Source organism: Enhydra lutris, unplaced genomic scaffold, assembly GCF_002288905.1.
Source record: "Enhydra lutris kenyoni isolate GAN:26980312 unplaced genomic scaffold, ASM228890v2 scaffoldscaffold22, whole genome shotgun sequence".
Taxonomy (NCBI): domain Eukaryota; kingdom Metazoa; phylum Chordata; class Mammalia; order Carnivora; family Mustelidae; genus Enhydra; species Enhydra lutris.
In genome coordinates, this window is record NW_019154106.1 from 1,926,996 (window position 1) to 1,947,870 (window position 20,875).

The 20,875-nt window shown below is 62.1% G+C and overlaps 1 protein-coding gene across 1 annotated transcript in view; it reads left to right on the top strand.

The window, feature by feature from the left end:
* LOC111149772 (potassium voltage-gated channel subfamily Q member 1) overlaps nucleotides 1–20,875 on the top strand; it is a 307,874-nt gene that overhangs the window by 128,211 nt on the left and 158,788 nt on the right. Inside the window, exon 11 of the mRNA XM_022507038.1 lies at nucleotides 11,069–11,189. Within this exon, the coding sequence (XP_022362746.1) occupies nucleotides 11,069–11,189 (121 nt within the window). The remainder of the gene's footprint in view (nucleotides 1–11,068; nucleotides 11,190–20,875) is intronic.

The window sequence follows — 20,875 nt, forward strand, 5'->3', positions numbered from 1 at the left end:
GATCAGGACCCCACACTGGGAATGAGGACTGCCAAGCAGGGGTCGGGGCGTTTCAAGGGCAAGTGGAAATGCCCCCACGCCCCTACCACTTTCCCGTGGCCTCTTTCCTGACTGCTCTCTAGCTCTGACCGGTCTGGTCTTGATTTTTCAACGCCCCCACGAAGGGAGGGTCCTTGGAGTTCCAAATGCCTGTTCTTGCCGAGCTCACTTTCTTTCCTCCTGTCTTTTGACAGAACCTCTTAAACGACCGTCTCCTGACTCCGTAGCCATAGGCTGGCAGGGGTGGGAGGTGGTCAGAGTGCTGATCAGATCTGGCTCATTTCTACACCCACAAGGTGATCGGAAGGCCACGGTGCTCTGTCTCCTCGTGCTGCCGGAGGCACCCGCTGTCTGTGGGTTCACCTGCACTTCTCAGTTTTAGAGTTCAGGGGAGGTCTGAAACCAGAGGTTCAGGGTGCAGTGCGCCGCTGGTCTCCGGGCCTGGCTGGAGGCCTTCTGGAGGCATGCCTTTTCCTTCATGTGCCCGTCCAACCCATCAGCACCTTCTGTCAGCTCTCCAGACCTTACCCACCCCTGGCCTCCCTTCCAGCCCCCTTCCTAGGCCACGCTGCTCTCTCTGCCTGGGTGGCTGGCCTGTCCTTTTCACTGGTCATTCGGTTTCCATCCCTGCCTCTTCCCCTCCATTCTTCACACAGCAGCCGGGGAATTCTGTAAACAAGAAGGTGGACCTTGCTGCTCTCCTACTTAAACTGCTCCAGTGGCTTCCTGTCGCCATGTCTTGGGTCAGTTCCACTGGATACGGAGCCCGATTCGGGACCCGTCGTGCTGCATTCTCACCGCGGATGAGCCCTGCACCGGGGAAGCTGCACAGAGCACTCCTCAGAGCTGCCCCGCCAGCTGCTAAGGGGGCTGCGGTACTGCGCTCTCTGCTGGGGCCGGGGCTGCCCTGAAGGGGGCCCACCCCACTCTCACTGCTGGCCAGGCCCAGGAGTGGCTGCCAGAGGTCAGAGACAGTGCTCACAAAGGCAGCTGGCAGGTCCCAGAGCGCAGGGATGGGGTGTGTCGTTCACTGCTGTGTCCCGTCCGGGAAGCTCTGCCGAGCTGCCTGGCCTACTCGGGCTTCGAGAACATCAGCCCTGTGCCCCCCAGTCTCCGGAACCGACTGGTTCTTAGGTAAACCACCACCTTGTCTCTCTGTGTGTTCTCCGATGATTGGAAATGCCTCGTGTTCAACCAGTTCGACTCCTGGGCCCACAAAGAGGCTGGCGGCGTCAGAATGGGGCCCCCGCGGCCATCGTGGGCAGAAGCACTGTGTCTTTTCACTACGCGGTGGGGTCTGTGCGAACGTGGGGGATGGGGGTGGGGGGCGGCCATCGCCGAGCTCCCCTCGGGGCCCCCTGCCCTCTCCCTGCCTCCGGCCCTCCGGCAGCCAGCAGGGACCGGGTGGGGGAGCCAGGCTGAGCTGATTATTTTTGACATCAGTTGTTAACATAATTTTGACGTTAAGCCTCCCCCCAGCTCTGGGGTGGCTCTGACTGTGTCCAGGCTCCAGCTTGGGGAGCCATGGGGAGCCTCTCAGCCCCAGATCTGGCCCGGCTGGGAGGCGGACTGGGAAGGGACCTGCGTTTCTCAAGCCCGTGCCCTCGGGGCCTGGGGGCGGGGCCCCGGCAGATGTCTGGAGTGGGTAGCCAGGGCCCGGAGCCGGATGCTGAGAACGAGGCCTGCAACTCATTTCCCCATTAAACATTCTGAGAACATCTGCACCGGTTTCCAAGGCTTCTCCCTCACTAATTGCTCTGATTATTGTGTGAAGTGAGGCCCTGGCACGTTTCCGCGATGTTGTGATGAAGGTGAAAAGATCGCTCTTAATTAGATTAAAAACATTTTTTTCTTCCTCTGTAATTTTGCCTTGAAAATCAAGGCCACTTTTTTGTTTTCTTCATCCAAAGACCTCCAGAAACTTTCCTCCCCACCTCTCCAGAGGTTTCTTGGGAACGTCCTGTGAGCTCAGCTCTTGGAGGAGGCCGCACTCAGCCCCAATTCCATTGTGCACCGGCGCTGCCGGGAACCAGCCCCTGGAACCGTGTCTCCGGAGGCTCGGACGGGGCCTCCTGGAGCACGGGGGCCCCAGAGGGTCGCAGCTATGCGGGTGGCTGTGTCGCTCCCTTTCTGCTTCCCGTGCGCACTTGGGGCCGACCCCGTCCCAGCGCCGTGGCCGCCCGTCCTCCCCGGCAGCCCCGCCATGCAGACCCTAACCACGGGTGCGTGGCCCATGTGTGCAGGGGCCTGGGAGCCCCACTGTGAGGGGAGGTGTGGGGCGAGGGTCCTTCGTGCCCCCCACTCCGGCTCCCTGGGACCGGCCAGGACTCCCAGTGTCGCCTCGGCCCTTGACTCCCAGGTGACTGCTCTGCCCACGTCAACTCTAGCTGCACATCCCCGACAGGACAGGAGGCCCGAGGTCTCCCACGGTCAGTGCCAGGCATCCCGGCATGAGGGGCACGGACGGGGCCTCACGGGAGGGGTGGAGAGGGCGGGCAGGCGTCCAAGCAGGATGAGGCCAGCCACCAGCTTTTGGGAGCCCCCTGGTCCCCTCTGTCCTGCGCCTCCCCGAGCTCTCCTGGGACCTCAACCCCCCAGACCCCTCCCTTCAGCTCATGCCTTAGCCCCGTTTGTCACGCACATTCCTGAAGAGACTGTCCTGGTAACAAATGACGGAACCCCGAACCCAAGTGAGCTGAAGCACAAAAGGGACCTTTTTTGGCTCGTGCGTCTGGACCCAGCTGTTTCAGACACAGCTGGACCCCGGGGCTGGGATGATCTCGCTTGTCCTCACTCTCTCCCTCTTGTGCTCTCCCCCCACCCGCCTGGCTCCCTCTTCTGCTCTCCCTCTCCCCCCACCCACCGTGCACTGTCCCCGGGGATGGGGACGGGGACGGCTGTAGCCTGAGGCAGCCCCTTCCCAAGGGGACAAGACGGACACCGGCTCGGCGAGCACATAGCATTCAGAGGTCGTCTCTTTCCCCCACTGTCCCTGCCAGAGGCTGGGGCTCAGCTCTCATTGGCCCCGACCAGGGTACGAACCCTCCTCAGACCCGGGCCGTGGGCCCCTTCTGAGGACAGCCCGACTGGGCACAGGGTGCCTGACCCCCGCAGCCCGGGGCGTGGGGAAGGCACAGCTCTCAGAGGGAGACGGAAGGAGCCCTTCCCAGAGCCAGGCCTGGCCGCTGGGCGGGCGAAAACAACAGGTGTCCACGCAAGCAAGGTATTTTCCTCGCAGACCCGGGGACCAGCTGTGGACATACGTTCTCGCTCCGCGCCGCGCCCCGTTCCTGGCAGCTGTGGTGGGAACGGCTTTGACGCTTTCTGTCCGTGCTCCTTACTTCTCGCCTCTGAGCACTGACACAGGTGGCGGCCGCGCTGGCTCGGGGTCTGGGAGCCGGGCACAGGCAGCTGGCACGGGCCTGGGGCCGCGGCTCAGCGATGTCACGCAGGGCCCGGCTGCAGCTGTCCGGATGCCCTGGGGAGGGGGTTCCCGTTCACGGCGCTGGATCTGCAGGCCCTCGGCAAATCTGCCAAGAGGGCTGGATTTCTTGGGGGGGGGGCGGCGAGGGGGCTCTGACTTGGGAAGGACAGGGGCAGCTTCCGCTTATCCCCGTGGGACGGGCTGGCCCAGGGAGTGCGCCTGGGCCCGAACCCAGAGGGCTGAGGTGGAGGTGAGAGGAGAGGTCCTGCCAGGCACCCAGGAGCCCCGCGTCTGCGCCCACGCCCGCCACCGGCAGGAGGGCTCTGCGGAGGACTCGGGTTACACCTGGGGATTACCCAGGATTTGAATCAGTCATGAGGTGTGGCGGGATGTTACCAGGGAGACTGTTCCCGGGGTGGGGGGCGGGGGCCACGGGGCCGGGGCAGGGAGGGCGACTGCAGCCTGGCCACGGGTCTGACTTGCAGCTGGAGGCCCCAACCCGTCTGTGGGACCCAGGGCACAAGTTTTCGCCTTTTCTAGACCCCCGTCTGCTCATCTAGAAGCAGGGATGGAAGCCGCTACCCTGTGGGGCCACTGTGACAATGGCATGGGGTCACCCTTGAAGCCGCAGAGGGGGAACGGGAGGCCCCTCCTGCATCTCGGGGCAGTCGGGTACGTCAGGGTTGACCTGGCCTCGCCGTGTGAACGTGCGGGCCACGTTGGGAACCAAGGGACTCGAGGGCCCCACAGCTGGGAAGGAGGCCTCAGGCACACGTGGGCCAGGCTGGGGGTTGGGACCCCGAGAGGGCGCTCCTGGTGGGGCGCAGGGTGGGAGCCTCCCACACCCAGCTGCCTCCCCGACGTGTCGTCCCTCCTAGAAAACATGACGAGAGCAGGAAGGACACGAAACCACCCACCATTTCTTCACCCAAACCCACACACAGTTACCATTTCGGTCTACTTCCTTTCAGTCTTTTTTCTGTGTCCCTATTTTTTTTTTTAAGGAACTTGAAATTGCCCTCTGGAGCAGGGCTGCCGGCTGGGAAGGACGCTGCTGAGCTGGTCGGTTCTGGTCGGTTCTGGTCGGTTCTGCTCTGGAGGGAGGGCGAGGCTTGGCAGCCAGAGTGGCCAGCTGTGCCGGCCGCCACGCCAGAGGCCACAGTCGCCATCGCAGACCTCCCACTTTCCTAGAAAACAAAATCGTTTTGTTCTGCCGTGAAAACTGAGGCCCGGCTTCTGGCCGTGACAAGGCCAAGGCAGCGAAGGGATGAAAGCATCAGAACACGGGGCCATCTTATCGCAAGTGTGACTTCCTTGTCACTGGGACACGGAGGGCTCGTCCTGGGGGGTATCCAGCAAGAGCTGTCCCGGCAGGGGTACCTGTGCTCACGGGCCCAGCCTGCTCCGAAGCCGAGGGGCCGGGGGCGCTGCTTGTCTTGTCCCATCTCAAGCTCCTTGGCGGTAGGGGCCACAAGCCTGCTCTCCTGGGCCCTGCCACCTGCCCCCAAGCCCGTGCCTGAAGGGGGCAGTGCGCCGCTGTGTCTGCTGGGGACACGGGGCCCCATCCCCCAGACTCCCTGTGCCTCCTGCTGCAGCTGTGGCAGTGGCGGGAATCAGGGGGGTGGTCTGCGACGAGTGGGTGATGGGTCTCTGACACAGACACAGGCAGAGCAGCCCGTTCCTTTGGTTTGGAAAAACACACCTGTGGAACCCCTCTGCCCCTCGCCTCGGGGCCCCTCGTGCTGTTCCCAGGATTAAACCAAACGGCCCACGTTCCTCTCCGGCAGGTGCAGGCCCCACCCGCTCCAGGCGGGCAACTGATGTGCAGTTTAATTTCCTAAAACACCAGGGCTGGGCCTTTCTCAGGGGTCAGGTAGCCCCCCCGTCCCCAGCCCCGCTCCGTCAGCGGGCTCTGGAGAGGACACTCGTCATCCCGGGTGCTCAGAAAGTGGCCCCACTGTCCTGGCCCCGCTCTGCCCTTCTCTCCTCCCATAGACAAGTGATGCAGACATAAAAATATGTATTTGTGTTCTTTCTCCTTTCCTTCTTCTTTTTTTTTTTTTTTTTTTTTTTTGAAAGAACATCTGAATCCTGGACGGGGTTTCAGCTCTGTCACTTGACAACTGTGTCACATAACCCAGGGCACCGGAATCTCGGCCCTGGGGCTCTGAAACGAGGGCGGCCTGAGCTCTCGCCAGCTCCCAGGCCTGGGAGCCGTTGACTGTCCTCGCCTTCTTCCCAGCTTTCCGGTCACTTTCCTGGGCTCTCCGGGAATGTCACGGGCAGAGAGCCCGTCACTCAGAGCCCTTCTCCCGGGTGTGACTAAGTCATGTCTGTGCAGTTTCCTGCTGGAAGTCAGTCCCTCTCCCCCACGGGCCGTGCGCTCCCCACGTTGCCTGACTGTGAGTCGGGCACGACACCTTTGTGCGTGTCCCTGGGCCACGGGGTCCTTCTCTGCTGCTGCTGGTCCGCTCCACTGCTCCGCACGCGCTCCCTGTTTTCCCTGTGGACCCGCGGCTCTTCTTTCTACGCCGCGCACTCGCTCCGCAGCCGTCCCTTCCTCCTTTCCCGTCGTGTTTGCTGACGAGCTCTGGATCTCGAGTGCGGTTGCATACATCAGCCTTTCCCCGTTTGGATATTGTTTAAGTTTGAGGAAACCCTTCCAAATGCTGAGGTCATGGAGACAGTTCTAGAATCAGTTCTAAAGGCTTCAGACTTGCTTTTCTCTGTAAGTCTTCAACCCCCAGGAATGCGGACGATGAGTTCTTGGTGTCCGGCACGAGGGTCCAATGGAACGTGTCTCCCACATGGACAGCCACCTGTCCCTGGTCACCCTCTCCCACCCTGTGCCGGCCACCACAGATGCGTGGCGAGCATCCCTGTGCGCGCAGGCTCTTTCCGGATGTGCCGCCCTGTCCTGCCGGCCCGGCCACATCTCTCTGTATCAGCGGTGCCCGTCTCATGGAGCAGGGCGTCGCGCGAGGTGTGGGTACCTGGTAGAGGAGAGCTCTGAGCTCCCCGCTCTTTGAGAATATGGCCGGTTCTCGGCTGGTGGCATTTCCAGATCAGGTCTAGAGTCAGGAGCCAGGTGCCAGCACACAAACGGGAGGGTTTCTATTACGGCTCGGGAGGAGGGTCTTTTGTCTGTTGAGTCTTCTAGAAAGTGGAGCAAAGTCTGTCTCCCCCTTGGTTAGGTTATGTCTTCTTGAACGGCTGCCATCGAGGCCTAACCATCTCTCCTTAGGGTTCTTGTACATCCCGATCCGATACTGAAGAGTGTACTGTACGGTTGTGGACAGGACCTGTCTGCTCGTTTTGATTTGGGGTTGCTGTGGGGTTGTTGTTGGATTTTTTGTTTTTTGTGGTTTTTTTTGTTTTTTGCTTTTGCTTTTTCTGACTTACAGGAGAGGTAAAATAATCCAGGCCCCTGTGTTCTGTTTACCAGCGTCCTCGAATGCCGGCGCCTCGTGCGAGCGTGGTATGGCCGTGGTGAAATTGCTAAAAGAAGTCACCGTCGCAGCAACACTCGCATTGAGCTAAAGCTCAGTTCGTTTGCTGGGCTCAGCTACTGTCCTTTGTTCCGTCAGTTGTGGTACCTTTACATCCAGCACGTCTTCAGGTCTTTTCTGAGGTGTAATGCCTCCTCCTTGGTCTTTGCTCGGTTTTTGTGACCTTGGCATTGGTGAGGAACGTTGGCCAGGAGTCCGCGTCCCGCCGTCGGGCTCCTCTGGGACCTCGGGGGAGACTGGGCTAATGGGTGTGCCGGGAGCAGACGTGAGGTGCTTCACATCTCGTCGGGGTTCACGACAGCAACGTGATTCACTGGTGCTGCTAACCTTGACCCCCAGGGCTGAGCTCGTGTTAGAAGGCTCCTCCCCCTTCCGTGGCCTCGTTGGGAGCTGGTCACTGAGTCTGCTGTCCTCGAGGGGAGGCGCCTGGCATGCCACCTCCTGCGGGAGCGGGTGGGAACAAGTCAGCATTAGGACCCCCCGCCACGAAGGGACACCTGCGGGGAGATACTCTGCCTGTCGGCTGCCAGTCCCACCAACCGCTTTGAGCGTTTATCCGTGGAAGTCAGGATCTGTACCTCTCTTCCGGTTATCCACTTGTTTCTATCAGGACGAACTCAGGGATTCTTGGGTTTTGAGCTATAAATTGATACTAATTGTTATTTGTCTTGTGGTTCAAACTGCTCTGGCTTTGACCCCGGGATCGAGGGTCCTTTGGGCTCCTGCGCCTGCTCAACACACCCCCACCCACTTGGAGCTTTCGCTTCCTTCCGAGCCCCTCACAGTAACAGCAGGCTCCTCGTCCATCACCCTGCCGTGGCCCCAGACTTGTCCTCAGCCAGAGAGCGCTGGTTCCTCCAACCGGAAAGGGGATGGTGTTTAGAAACCAGGATCTGGCCCTGGGGGCGCTCATGGCTCTTGGGTCGTCACTGCTTCTGGGGCCTCTCCGCGGACAGAGCAAGGAGGTGTGCGTATGTCCATAAGCCAAGGACACGCACGTGTCTGCATTTATAGCTGTGCCTACAGGAAGAGCAACACGGGTTCATACTGAAATCGCTGCGGCGGGGGTCATTTGTGTCCCCCACCATGACACACTTTTTGCTACTGCATCTCTCAGAGAGTGAGAAACCTGGTTCCCGTTATCGATAATTTATGTACTTGTTTGACCCGTAGTTTCCCTATGAGAAGTAAGATTACCAACTAGAGCCTTGTGTTTATGACAATCTGAGACGGCTTCCCGAGCCTCAGGGACCGCCGTCTTCCCATCCTTTCCGTGCTGCGTGGTGCCATGTCACGCAATCGTCACACAGAGTTCACTTGTCCCAGGATGCTTCCATTCCTAGGGTCCTGCGATAGGCTGGTTGATTTTTTTCTTTTCTTTCTTTGGTTTGCGTATAGCAAAATTCATTCTTGGGAGACGGTTCTGTGGGTTTTGACAATGCCTGGACTCACATATCCACCACCAGAGCATCACAGAGAGAAGTTCCACAGCCCTAGGAACTCCCTGGGGCAACCCTTGGGAAGTCAGACACGCCCCCTCCCGCAAACACGAGCAGAGCAACCGTTGATCTGTTTTATGTCCTGGTAGCTCTGCCTTTTCCAGAATGTCATAGAAATGGGGTCACAGAACACGGAGCCCGTACATCCGGCTTCTCTCATGGCCTCGCAAAATGCATGTGAGGGTCAGCCGTGTCGCCGCACCAGCTGTCAGCTCATCGCTTCTGGGTGCTGGGCAGCGTTCCACTGTGTGGCTATGAACCGCGTGTTTACCCACTCACCTGCGGAGGGACATCTTGGCTGTTGCCAGGTTTGGGCGATTTTGAGTGAAGTGGCTGTGTGCGTTCGTGTACAGGTTTGTTGAGCATACATTTTCGATGTACTTGGGTCACTATCGGGGAGAAGGACCGCCAGGTTGCACGGCCAGTGCACACTGAACCTCAGAAGACACCGCCGAGCTCTTTCCCAGCACGGCTGTGTTACTTGGAACATCTTTTCCCGTGCTTGCTTGTAATCCATTTCTTAAACTGGGTTGGTGGCTTTCCTACTGTCATGTTGCCCGGGTTCTTTATATATTCTAGACACAAGTCCTTGGGCAAATAGGAGACGTGGAAACACCTTCTTCAAGTCCAGAGCTTATGTCTGCTTCCCTCAGCAGTGAGCCTTTTGCAGAGCAAATACCTGTAATTTTGATAAAGTCCAACTTGTCAACTTCTTTGTCTCATTGACTGAGCTCGTAGTGTTGTACTTCAGAACTCACTGCCAAACCCAAGGACCAGAGATAGACTTCTGTGTCTTCCTCAAGTAATTTTATATTTTATGTTTTATCTTAATTTCTCAAGATTGTATATGATATAATAAAAAATAAATAAAAACAAAAACAAACTTTAAAAAAGGTTATAGGTGGTACTTTTACACTTTCAGATTGTTGGTGAACACCCAGGATGTTAGGCATAAATGGTAAAGGGATTAAAATTCACATACACGACATTCATACATTTATATCACAAGTAAATTTAGGAGATAGTTGTATTCCTTTAAAGTGGGAAAATCTTTCTTTTACATAAAGCAAAAGATAGATGTATCGCTTTAGACACATAAAACATTTCCTATGATAAAAACAACCATACTCAGAGGCTACTAGCCTGGGGAAGACTTCTGTACCTTACGTGACAAAAGGTTCGTATCTTTCATCAGTAAACAAGTCCTGCAAGCCGAGAAGCAAAAATGAGCAAAAGATACGAACAGGCAATTCAGTTCTGCAACAGGGAGTTCAAACAGCCTCTGAGAGCCACAAAAAGCCTTCAGCTTGAAAGGAAAAACAGCTTCCTCGTCCTCGTCCATGCCCGGCAGGCCCTGGGAAGGGCGCCAAGGGCTGGCTTGGGCGCGGACGTGGGCAAGCGGTCACAGTCGCAGTGCTGGCACAGTCTGAATCACTGTAGCTTCTTGGGAAAACGCTGACAACTACCTGGGAAGCAGCCTTCACCCGGCGCCAACGTCAGGTGCACCTACAAATGGGGGCTGTGCCGTCGCTCCAAGCAGTAGCTTAAAGCTAGCGGGGCTCAGCATCCACCTAGCACAAGGGGCTGCACGAGCTGAGGCTGATGTAAACCACGGGCACTGCCCAGCTGCCCAGACACCGGTCCACGTGCACACACCCGTAGGAAGAGGAGAGCAGCACGTCGAAGCGTGAGAGGCGCAGGGAAGTCATGTGTGTATGAAAAGAGAGTCTCACCTGGCGTCAGAAGTTCCGATGAGCAGGGACAGTGAGCTTGGACTCCCCTGGGAAGCTGGCCTGGAGGACCTTGGAGGAGGCTGGCCTTCGTGTATCTTGGCCTTGTTGTGCCTTCTACATGAGCGCTCGCTTCTCTTACAACAGAATCTCTAACTAGAGGAAAGAAAAGTCAGTCCGCACTGAACGTGCGGGGATGGCAGGTGTTCTTATCAGCACTGCGTACCTGCGCCCGGTTGCTGGGGCGCACCCAGTTACTGGGGCACGCCCAGGACCCTGACCCGGGCCGTTGGGATGGGGTCATTCCCACAGCTCCCTTGGGGTCTAGGTGGCTGGTGTGGCTCCGTGGCCCGCACGGGGTGGGGGTCCAGGGCTCTGTGGCTGTCCCCCGTCTCCCAGCTTTTGGCTTCTCGTGGGCAGGAGACCAGCTTGGGGCATCCCCGATGTGAGGCTCTCTGTGTGCCCGAGAGTGACAGCATGGTGGCGGGAGTCAGGGTCTCTCTGACCTGTGCTTATCATCTGCGCTTTACTGACCTGAGTGTCAGCTGTGAGCCTGGGGACAGGCCTGGACACCAGTGCCCAGCCCGGGCAGTCCTCCCGCTGCGAAGGGGTCATAGGCCTTTGAGGCCTCAGGCACATGGGGGCCGTTTTCGCCAGCCCGCCTCCCAGATCCTCGGGGTGGAAGCTTCACGAGCCGTCCCCAGTTCTCACCTAGCTCTGCGGATGGATGTCTTGTTGGTTTGGGGGAAGGCTCAGGGCGTGCAGGTCCATCCCCTTGGGGTGGGCATCTAAGCCCGGCTCTGGGCCACTGGACACCCCGAGCCTTCTTCAGAGGCCTCACGTGCTGCCCCACGCCCTTCCCCACAGCCAGGAAGAGCCCCATGCTGCTGGAGGTGAGCCCGGCCCACTTCATGAGGACCAACAGCTTCGCCGAGGACCTGGACCTGGAGGGGGAGACGCTGCTGGCGCCCATCACCCACGTGTCACAGTGAGTCCCCACGTGCCCACCTGGGCCGCGCCGGAGGGGCCTGGGGCTCAGAGGGGCCGCCTTGCTGCCGGCCCGGGGCTCGGGCCTGCTCGCCGGGGGCCTCCACTCGCTGCCTGCCCTCAGTGACCTGGGGCCCCCTGTTGCCAGGGGCCGCACCCAGTGCCCGGGCCCCGAGCGAGGGGTTGGGGAGGCGCACGGGGCCATTGCCCGCCAAGTCTGGGAACACGATCCTCTTGTTCTGACTTATGGAAAACCGAACTGATCATTTTCCACTTGTTTCCGTGCCTTGAGCGTCTGAGCAGGTTGCTTTTCTCTCCCCCGGCCCCTCCCCCACCCCCAAAAGAGAGACGACTTTGTTTCTCGGCGTTTCCCCCTAGAACCCCGGAGCCACCGTGGGGCCGATGCCGAGGGCCGCCTGCCAGTCGCGCTGCTGTCCTCAGGGGCTCCTTCAGGTGGAGGAAATGGCTGATTTTCCACGCCTTCCAGTTGGCCGTCCCCCGAGGCACAGCTGGCCTGGGACACACGCCCGTCCTCCCCTGCCTCGAGGCCCTGCCAGGCCGATCCCCCGGGCCCGGCCACGCTGTGATCCCCTCGCGAGGGGTGAGTCAGTGCTCCCGGCAGGGCACCCAGTGGGGACAGCGAGCCGTCGGGTCCGTCGGGCACTCGGGCCGGTTCCGGCCACTGCCCCGCGGGGGACTCCCCCGGGCGAGTCCTTCTGTGTCGGGATGTGCGCTCCTCTCGGCCCGTCCCAGGCTCTCAGGCTGACACGGGTTCCTCTGCCCGCGGACACGGGGCGGTCTCGGCAGGCCATCGGCGTTCCTCCGGGGGTCTCGGTGTTGTCGTGAGCCGTGTGCGCGCCTCGGCCGGGGTGAGGCCCTGGGCCATTGCCTCGCAGGTGACCGAGGAAGCGGGGAGCCAGGTCTCGGGGCCTCCGGCTGCTTGGGCAGGACTGGCAGAGTCGCATGGCCGGAAAGAGAGAGAGACGGGACCGCCTCGGGCTGGTGTCGTGATCAGGCAGGACCCGCCGGCTGGCTTTCCAGGGCCCCTGGGCTCATAGGCAGGTGGACAGCCCGCCCCCGTGGCTGGCAGGGGGCCCCCAGTAAGTGCTCCCCGGCTTGGAAGAAGCCGGCCGGCTCACTAGGAAGCAGGGGCAACTCGTCCTCATGGACCCGGCCCCTGAGTGGGCTGCTGGGCCCACACCCGTCCTGGAGACGACCAGGCAGGCTCACTGGATAAGTGCGCGGGAGGGCAGGTGTGAAGCCAGGGGCAGGCCGGTGCCCGTAGGCAGAACGCCAACTCACCGCTTCGGCTCCGGCCTTCCCAGAGTCCAGGGCACGGGAGAGACCACAGAGTGGTCACGGTTGGAGTTCTGCGGCTGAGGTCGTGTGCCACACAGGTGCAGTGCCCACTCAGAGCCTGCTGGGACCCATGACCCTCAGGCAGGGGACCCTCTCTAGGCCTCCCTGGGCCTGCTGCCCCGTCCTGTCCCCCCACCCCTCTTCGACTTTATCCTCTCGGCCGTGGCTCAGCCCCTCGAACACACACACACACACACACACACACAGGGAGTCCCACCCGGGAAGGACAGGGCTGCCACCCACCATCAACACAGCTGGGTGGGGAGGCCTCACCAGCTCCCTGACCCTGCGAGACCCTCACGGGGGGGGCCCAGGGTGAGGCTGACAAAGACTTGGGACTGAGCCGCCCCCCAGACCAGCTCACGGCTGCCCCCAACAGGCATCACCCCTTTCGCGGTGAGGGCCGTCAGCCCCGGCATCAGCACACACCGTCTGGGGGCCACAGGCCACCCACCCTCTCGGGGAGCCCTGAGAGGCAGTCCAGGCCAGCAGAAGCCAGATCTCCAGGGACGCTTGGCCATTTCTCCTCCAGGACTGTGGCCGTCAGACTGGAGGAGCACAGAGCCCCATGCTTGCTGCTGGCCGGCTGTGGGCTTTCTCAGGCCGGCCCCCCGAGTGTGGCAGGCCGGCTTAGGGGAGGGGTCTTCAGTCAGCCCCACTATTGCCTGGGCCTCTCCCCCAGTCCTCGGCCAGGTCCCCGTGCCAGAACCTACAAGGGCTTCTCCCGGCAGCCCCATCCAGAGGTGGTGGCTGGGTGCGAACCCACTGCTTGGGGGGGCTGGGGGGGCAAGGGGTCCGGTATGGTCCTCGGGTCTGGGACGGGGAGACGGAGGTCAAGGCACCGTGGTCCACTCAGGGCAGAGTCAAGGGTCGCTGCTGGAGGACCTGAACAGATGTGTCCTCGGCACAGGGAACCGTGCCTTGGGGAGTCATGCTGGGGACAGTGGGATAGAAGCTCAGGGAGATGTGCTGGGCCCTTAGGACCGAGGTGCTCCCAGGGCCGCAGGCCAGGCAGAGGCCCACCCCACCGTGGCTGGAAGAGCAGGAGGCTCTGGTGCGGATGGCGTCTGTTCGGGGCCGTGCCCACCCCGTGGGCCACGCTGAGGCCGCGTAACTTCACCGCCCGCCCGGTGCTCCTGTGGTCGCTGCCCCTAAGTAAACTTGGCTCCGGCAGCTCAGGGCCATGTCGAGGTCCTACAGGCCGCCCAGCCCTGTAGACCCAGCACAGGGTACAGAGGCCTGTGAGCTGGTGTGTGCGCGGGGGTCTCGCAGGGGGCAGAGGGGGTGGGAGGCAGTTACTGAAAAACAGATTCATTTTTCTTCAGCATTTTACTGAGGTTAAGTGTATTACCACGTTGGGTCAGTTCCAGAATTCAAATTAAAAGCATAAATAAAGACACATTTTGTTTCCATCTCAAGCTCTCCCCACCCGCTGGGCCCCAGGGAGGTGAGGTCACTGCAGCCTTGATTACGGGAAGGTCCCTGGGGCTGGGCGAAGCTCTTCTTTCCGGGGCCTGCTGGCCATTGGTGGGGCAGGGGTGGGGGTGCCGGGGCCGGCGAGCAAGCCGGGTGCAAGCTTGAGTCACCAGGACACCACGGCTTGGGGAGGCAGAGTGGTCTGGGCCCCATGAGCAAGCCCCAGCGTCCCCGTGCAGCCCTGGGGCCCTCGCCCAGCTCCGGGGTGCTGGGCCACAGCCTGACACACACACCTTTCCGGAGCCCCTCTCTGCCTGGAGCTCTCAGCACCTGTGTCCCCCTCACCCAGAGCCTTGCCACAGGGCTTCCGAGGGGCAAGTGTAAGGTAGAGACGGGGCACCTGGGAAAGCCAACAGAAGACGGAGCCCCCAGCCCAACGGGAGTGGGGATGAGTTCCTGGGCTCCTGCCCCACCCCACTGCCTTCTGGCACAGAGAGCCACCGGTGGGACAGTGGGAACGGAGGGCCACCTCTGTGTGCGTCCCTGTGCCCTGCACGTGGTGTCCCCGTCTGAAACTACCTTGTCACTCATCGGCACCCATCAGACTCACCCGCCATCCTCGCCCCAGGGAGGCCCAGGCAGCCATGTCCTCCTCTGGCTGCCAGGGCCTCTGTAAGATGCCTGGGCCCTCAGCACGGGGTCCCACCCTCTCTGGCTCTCCTGGAGCCCCTGGCCAGAAGGAGCTCCAGGACTGTGGCTCCTGCCCCGAGGCAGGATGGATCCCCCCAGGGCCAGGCAAGCCTCACCTGAGACAAGGTGGCAAGGGCCTGGACAGGGCGGGGTGGGGCTGGTCAGAACGGGCCTCAGCACGGGGATCTGTGGCTCTGGTCGGGCCTGCGTACAGGGAGGCCTGGGTACCCGGGCCCAGCAGCCTTGGGAGACGGCAGCGAAGTGTATGAAGCACCCCACACCCTCACCAGCTGCCACGGCAGCCCAGCCAGGAGTCCACATCCGTCCCTTCCGGTGGCCTGAACACCCCAGGCAGGCGGTGCGAGAGGCCAGGCCCGCAATGAACACTGCGGCCTGGCATTCCCCAGGATTGATGCCTGGGCCCCCCTTGTCTCCCCGTCCTGGCGTCGTGGCTGGGCGAGGCTCAGCTCCTGCTTACTGGCCGCCCTCACCCGGTCCTCCTCCGCCAGGGTGTGCAGAGCCCGACGCCCTGGGCATCCGCATGGTCCCGGGGCGGGCCAGGAGCCTTCCAGGGAAGGGAGGCTGAGGGAAGGCAGGGCCGGGGTGGGGGCACCGTGGGGGCCCCCAAGGTGACCATGAGCACCTCCCTGGCAACTGTGAGCCTGCAGGGCCCCGTGACAGGACGGTCCGTGCGTCCTTGAGCAAACCCAGCTCCGCGTGCATTAATTAGAATTTCCATGTCTCCAACTTTCTCCCGGACCCTGCGGAGTCTCGTGCCAAAACGCTCAAGTGTGTCTTTTCCAACAAGGCCGCTGTGGCCGGGCTTTCCTCCACATCGCTACTAACGCCTCCTGAATTCTGCGTTGTCAGCGAAGCTGTGGCCAGCCCTGTGCCTTCTGGAAACAGGGGCAAATGTCACCAGGCTCGGCCCTGCGCTCAGCTCCGTGGACGGGGGGGCCAGGTCTCTGGATGGGCCCGGCTCGGCTGGGATGTTTTGGGGACCCTGGGGCCTGCTGCAGCTCCCTCCTGAGGCCAACAGAAGCGCCAGGCTCCGCGCCTCGCTGACTGGCCACGCTCCTTGCTCTGTTTCTCACACTGCGAACCTTGGTGGGAAAGTCTGAAGAAGGCCACTCGGGGCCAGCGTCCGGGGGATGGGGGGAGGGTTGCCAGGAACAGATGAGACCAGTGTGTCTTTCCAGACCGGTGTCCTGTCTTCACTGGAGCTCCAGACCACCTCTGTCTGCACGAGGTGCCAAGGGAGCCCCGTGGGAGCCCGCCCGGGGGGCTGTAAGGGGCCGCGTGAGTCACAGGCCCCGTCGGAGCCTCCCAGCCCCGGCCAGCTCCAGCCCGGCTCTGAAATGCATGGGGGGATTAAATGTTCTCCTAATTGAATTAAAAGCGAGGCGGAGTGGCTCAGTGGGAAAGAGACAGGACTGGGAATCAGATGCCCTCCATCTGGCCCTGAGCCCGCACCGGCCCAGCTGCAGGCCGGCCCCGGGGGCCCCTAACCTCTGGGAGCCTCACTTCCTACGTCTGAACACGGGAGGAGGATGCCACCGGCTTCCTGAGGCCATGGCTCCGGGGAGCGGGCCCATCGGTCCAGGTAGAAGGCCCGGAGGAAGCGGGGGGCCTCTTACTCCCTCAGCAGCCGTGGTCATAACTCCCGGTCCGGGGCATCCGTGCGTCAGGGCTCAGCAGTCCCCACGGGCAGGGCTATGGCAAGGGGCAGTGTCGGAGGGTATGAGGGACAGTACGGCATCCACACCCTAGAGGCAGCTGGAGGAAAAAACGACTTCACAGAGGGCAGTGGTATTGCCACAGAGACATTTCCGCGGGTTGAGGGTCCCCCACGGGCCTAAACCTGTAAGGAGGGGGGCCCGAGGGCAGCATGGCCATGAAGCCCGAGTGGGGGTCCAGGCCCAGTCCCTCTCCAGGCCTGGGCTGTCCAGCTCTCCCGTTAGGCCCAGAAAGGCCCGTCCTTGGCCGTAGGGCACTTCAGCGTTCCGGCTGAGGGGTGCGCCACACGCAGATGAGCGTCCGTCTCAGCACTGGCCATGTGAGGGTACCCGGGACGCCTCCGTGCTCCCACTTCCTGTCACGCCTTCAGACGGCCGCCCCCGTCTTGGCTTCTGGCAGCAGCCCTTGGCATTGCCCGTTCTGGAACTTTCCACAGACAGACGCTCCGATGCGCACACCCCTGCGTCCGTCCGGCTCCCCGGGAGACGTGCACGAGGTTGCAGAGAGCGGTCTCCTCGCCCCCCGGGCAGCTGGCACGCCGGCATGGGAACGGCCAGCACGGTTCATCCATTCTCTTGTCGACGGCCCGTGGACCGCGTCCAGGCCGGGCCACTATCGTCCACGCAAAGACCGTCCCGTCCAGGCTTTCTGGCCGCCGCACAGGCTGCACTTTGGTGCGCGTCTGCCTAGGTGTGGGGCCGCAGGAGGGGCGCGCACGCCTCCCCGGTCCCACCCAGCCGCTAGCCCGCAGGCATGGCTCGTGAGGGCACCCTCGCGCCATCACACAGGCATTGTCGTCTGAGGGGACTGGACGGCGGAGGCTGCCGCACCCCTCCCCGTGCTGTTGGGTCGGATGTTGTCCTTTGCCAAAATGCTCGCGTCTCCGGCCGACGGACGTGGGGCTAGCTCTCCTCGCCGATCTATACTTGCTCTGTCTTCGCTCTGTCTCCTGTGTCCTGGGGAGGGCTCATGGGGGGCCGAGCCGATCGTGCCCCCGCGTGCCCGCACACGCTCGCAGCGTGCCCACCGCAGAACCACCACCCTGCCCTGCCCTGCTGCGGGCCGGCCCTTCCTCTCACGAGGGGCGTCTATGCTGAGCCGGAGAACTGCAGGTGAACTCGACGGGGCCCAGTTAATCCGACGTTTCCCTTCTGGCCGGTGCTGCTCGCGCTGTATTGAAGAGACTTGGACTGCTCCAAGCTCATAAAGATACGCTGGCTTTTCCTAAAGCTTCGTGCGCTCACCTTCCACGTGCGGACTCTCGGTCCGTCTGGAAGCCACTTTTGCAGCCAGTGTGAGGCTGGGGTCAAGGTGCACGCTCTCCACAGTGGACGCGCAGGCTGGCTCAGCCTTCAGGGACAAGGCCAGCCTCTTTCTGCCCCTCCGCCAGCTCCGCGCCACCCCGCCGCGGCCTACGGTCCACGCGTGGCTCCGCTTTGTTCCTCGGCTCAGACCACAGCATGTCTTCCAAGCCAGGGCTTGCTCCATTGCTGCTGGGGTTTGGTAACAGGTCCGGACAAGCTGGTCGAGAAGGCTCCAGCCAGGTCCCCTGCCTCGCCCCTGGCCTGTCTCTGTGTGGCCCCCATCTGCCCCCGCGGCTAGCACCCACGGAAAGCCTCCTGTCAGTACAGGCCGCCTCCCCAGATGAGGGTGGGGACAGCCGACGTCTTCTCAATAGTGGGTCAGTAGTGAATCTTGGCAGCCACGGCCCCCGCCCCCCGCGACCCTCGCGCTCCTTACCGTGTCCCGCAGGCTTTGGCACTGTGGTTGCACGCGGCCGATCTGACCCTTACGTCCCACTGGCTGGTGCTCAGGTGTTCGCCGTGCCCGGAGACGTGGTCTTCCCGGAAACCCGGTCTTCCCGGAAACCCCGGCCGGCGCGTATCCGTTTGGCCTGGAGGGCACTGCGGCGGTCAAGTCGCCTCTCTGAGCCCCGGCGTCCTCTCGTGGACCTTGCAGATGGGCCTCGTGGTGTGGGTGTGAGCCGTGGAGGCTGGGGCGTCGGGGGTCTGGCCCGGCCCGGATCCGAGAACTGCGTTAGCCAATGCAGTACATCACTGGGGAGACCCTGTACTTCACTGAGAGCTTCCGAAAGCACCAGGTCGCAGGTCTCCGTGGGATGTGGATGGGGTCCATGTGCAGCCTTGGGGTCCTGTCCCCAACGCAGGCCGCAGTCTGGGCTGCCCATAGCCTCCGGTGGTGACGGAAGGGGCCAGCTCCCAGGGAGGTGCAGGGAGAGACATGGGCCTCTGTCCTGATCTCTGGGGTGGGTGGCCACATGTGCCCCGACGTGCTTCTGCCATCGTTCTCCTCACCATCGGGCCTACCCACCAAGGCAGCCACAGCCACCAGCAGAGCGAGGGGCGGCGTGGGCCGGGCATCCTGCCTGCCCACGGCCCCGTGCAAACAAGGACATAGAGGCACTGCCGTGGCCCCATTCTCCGGGGCCACTCCCCGGGCCGCCCAGCCAGGACGGCCGTGTTCCCAGGCTTGCTGGCCACCAGGCGCTCCTGTCCCCAGAGGCTACGTGTCTGTGTCACATTTGGTGGGGGGACTGCCATTGGCTGGGACCCACAGCTGTCATGGTGGGTCTGAAAGTGCTGCATGGAAGGGCCAAGCCTTGCCTTGTCCCCTGAGAGGTAGGGGCCGAGCCGGGGCTCTGTCGCAGACGCGCAGTTCTCCCGGGGAGCCCGGAGCTGTGAGGGGAAAGCCAGGCTGCCTCCCGGAGGGCGTGTGGGGCCAGAGAGGTCACCAGCCAGTGGAGGCCGAGGTGCCTGGCATCTGGCTTGGGTCTGTGCCTCCCCCAGTGTTTCTGTGGCCCATCAGCCAGAGAGAGCATACTGCTTGTGGACGGAGAGTATGTGCTTCGGTTGGAGTCTCTCTGTGGCCGCTTCCTCCAGGAACTCTGCCTGGTGGACTCTGCACACACCGCGGACCTGACCCCATCGTGCATGGAGGGCGAGGGGCCCCATCGACCCGCAGGCCTCTCGGGGGCTCCCGGGTCTCCTGGGTAAGGCCGACTTGCATGCATGAGACACAGGGCGGCGGGCTGAGCTTCCGGCTTCTGGGGGCGGCCCAGAGCCCCTGGTCAGGCGGTCGTCCTTTACGTGGGCCAGGCCTCTTGGGACTGGGTGGGTGTCCTGGGCACAGGCCATCCCAGGTGCTGGTCCTTGGCAGGGACAGCCTCCAGGGCAGAGGTCTGACAGTTCCGCCATTTCGTGTCTAGTTGGCTCACGGGAGGCCTGGGGCACCATCTGGGAAGGGAAGAAAAGGAAGCAAGGGAGAGGGACACAGGAGTCTGGCCTCAGAGCCTGGTGTCCCCGGCGTCCCCACGCCCTTCCCCTGAGCCCACATCTGCTTTGCCCACCTCAGCAGCCCCAGAGGCTCCCTCTAAAGACGTTGGGGAGCAGGCCGGCGAGGAGCGGGGATGCCCTCTGTGTTTGCCCAGAGCTGCTCCGCTTCAGCGGGCGCGAGCCACTCAGTGGAGCTCCGCGGGGATGTATGCACAGCTCCGGGAAGTGCTTTTTAAGGGGCAATTCAAGGGATCTTCAAAGGTAATTTTGACTCTACCTGATCGGTCTTTGGAACTGAACCAACACGTAAGATCAGACTAGGCTGTGCCTTCCGAAGTCTAACACCGGCCACAACGCTGTCCTATGGGGCCCTGCTGGGGAAACTGAGGCAGAGGTTGGGGTTACGTCACAGGCAGGAGAGGACACGAGGAAGACGCAGGGGGCGAGGCTGTTCCAAGAGACAGAGCTCAGGGCCCGTCCCCACAGCCTCGTGCATGGTTGTGGACCTGCTGCCCACTGAGCCCAGCCCCTGGACAGGAGGCAGGCAGCTCCCAGCCGCCGACCCCAGGCCCCCCCTCACTGCTCCAATAGCCGGGCTCCGTATCTAGGGGATAAAGTGCAAGGTAAGGTCAAGCTGGGACCTTTAGCTTTGAGCCTTTGAACCTGCTCTAGGGTTGTCTGCCTGGCCCTGCCCAGGCTGCTATGGGGCCCCGTGTCGTCTCGTCCCCTCCCGTATCCGGCGGCCCAGGGGTGTCCCTCCTACCTTCCCTTCTCTTGGGCCTTCCGGCGGTGGTCTTGCGTTTGCGTCGTCCTCAGGTTCTGAATCTGTTGGATCGAATGGAACCTTTTCCTGTTTTAAACGCTAGAATTTTTTTTTTCTTTTCTTGAGCTATCCCATAGAACCCCCAGGCGAGTGGGTGGGCTCCAGGGGGGGGCTCATGGGGCCCTGACTGTGGGGCAAGACCACAGCAAGAACAGGGGGCCAGACTCCAAGGTGGGGGCAGCCTCAGGTGGAGTGACACCCCTGAAAACGGGCTCCCGGTGTGACTAAACTTAGGCTAGTGTGTGTATAGGGACTGGGGTGGGGCCATCCACAGGGTTCAGAGGACATCACTGGAGTGTCCTCCCCGGGGACCCCCACAGCCCACGGCAGCTCCCGACCACGACTCTCTACCATCTACCCCTGTCTTGT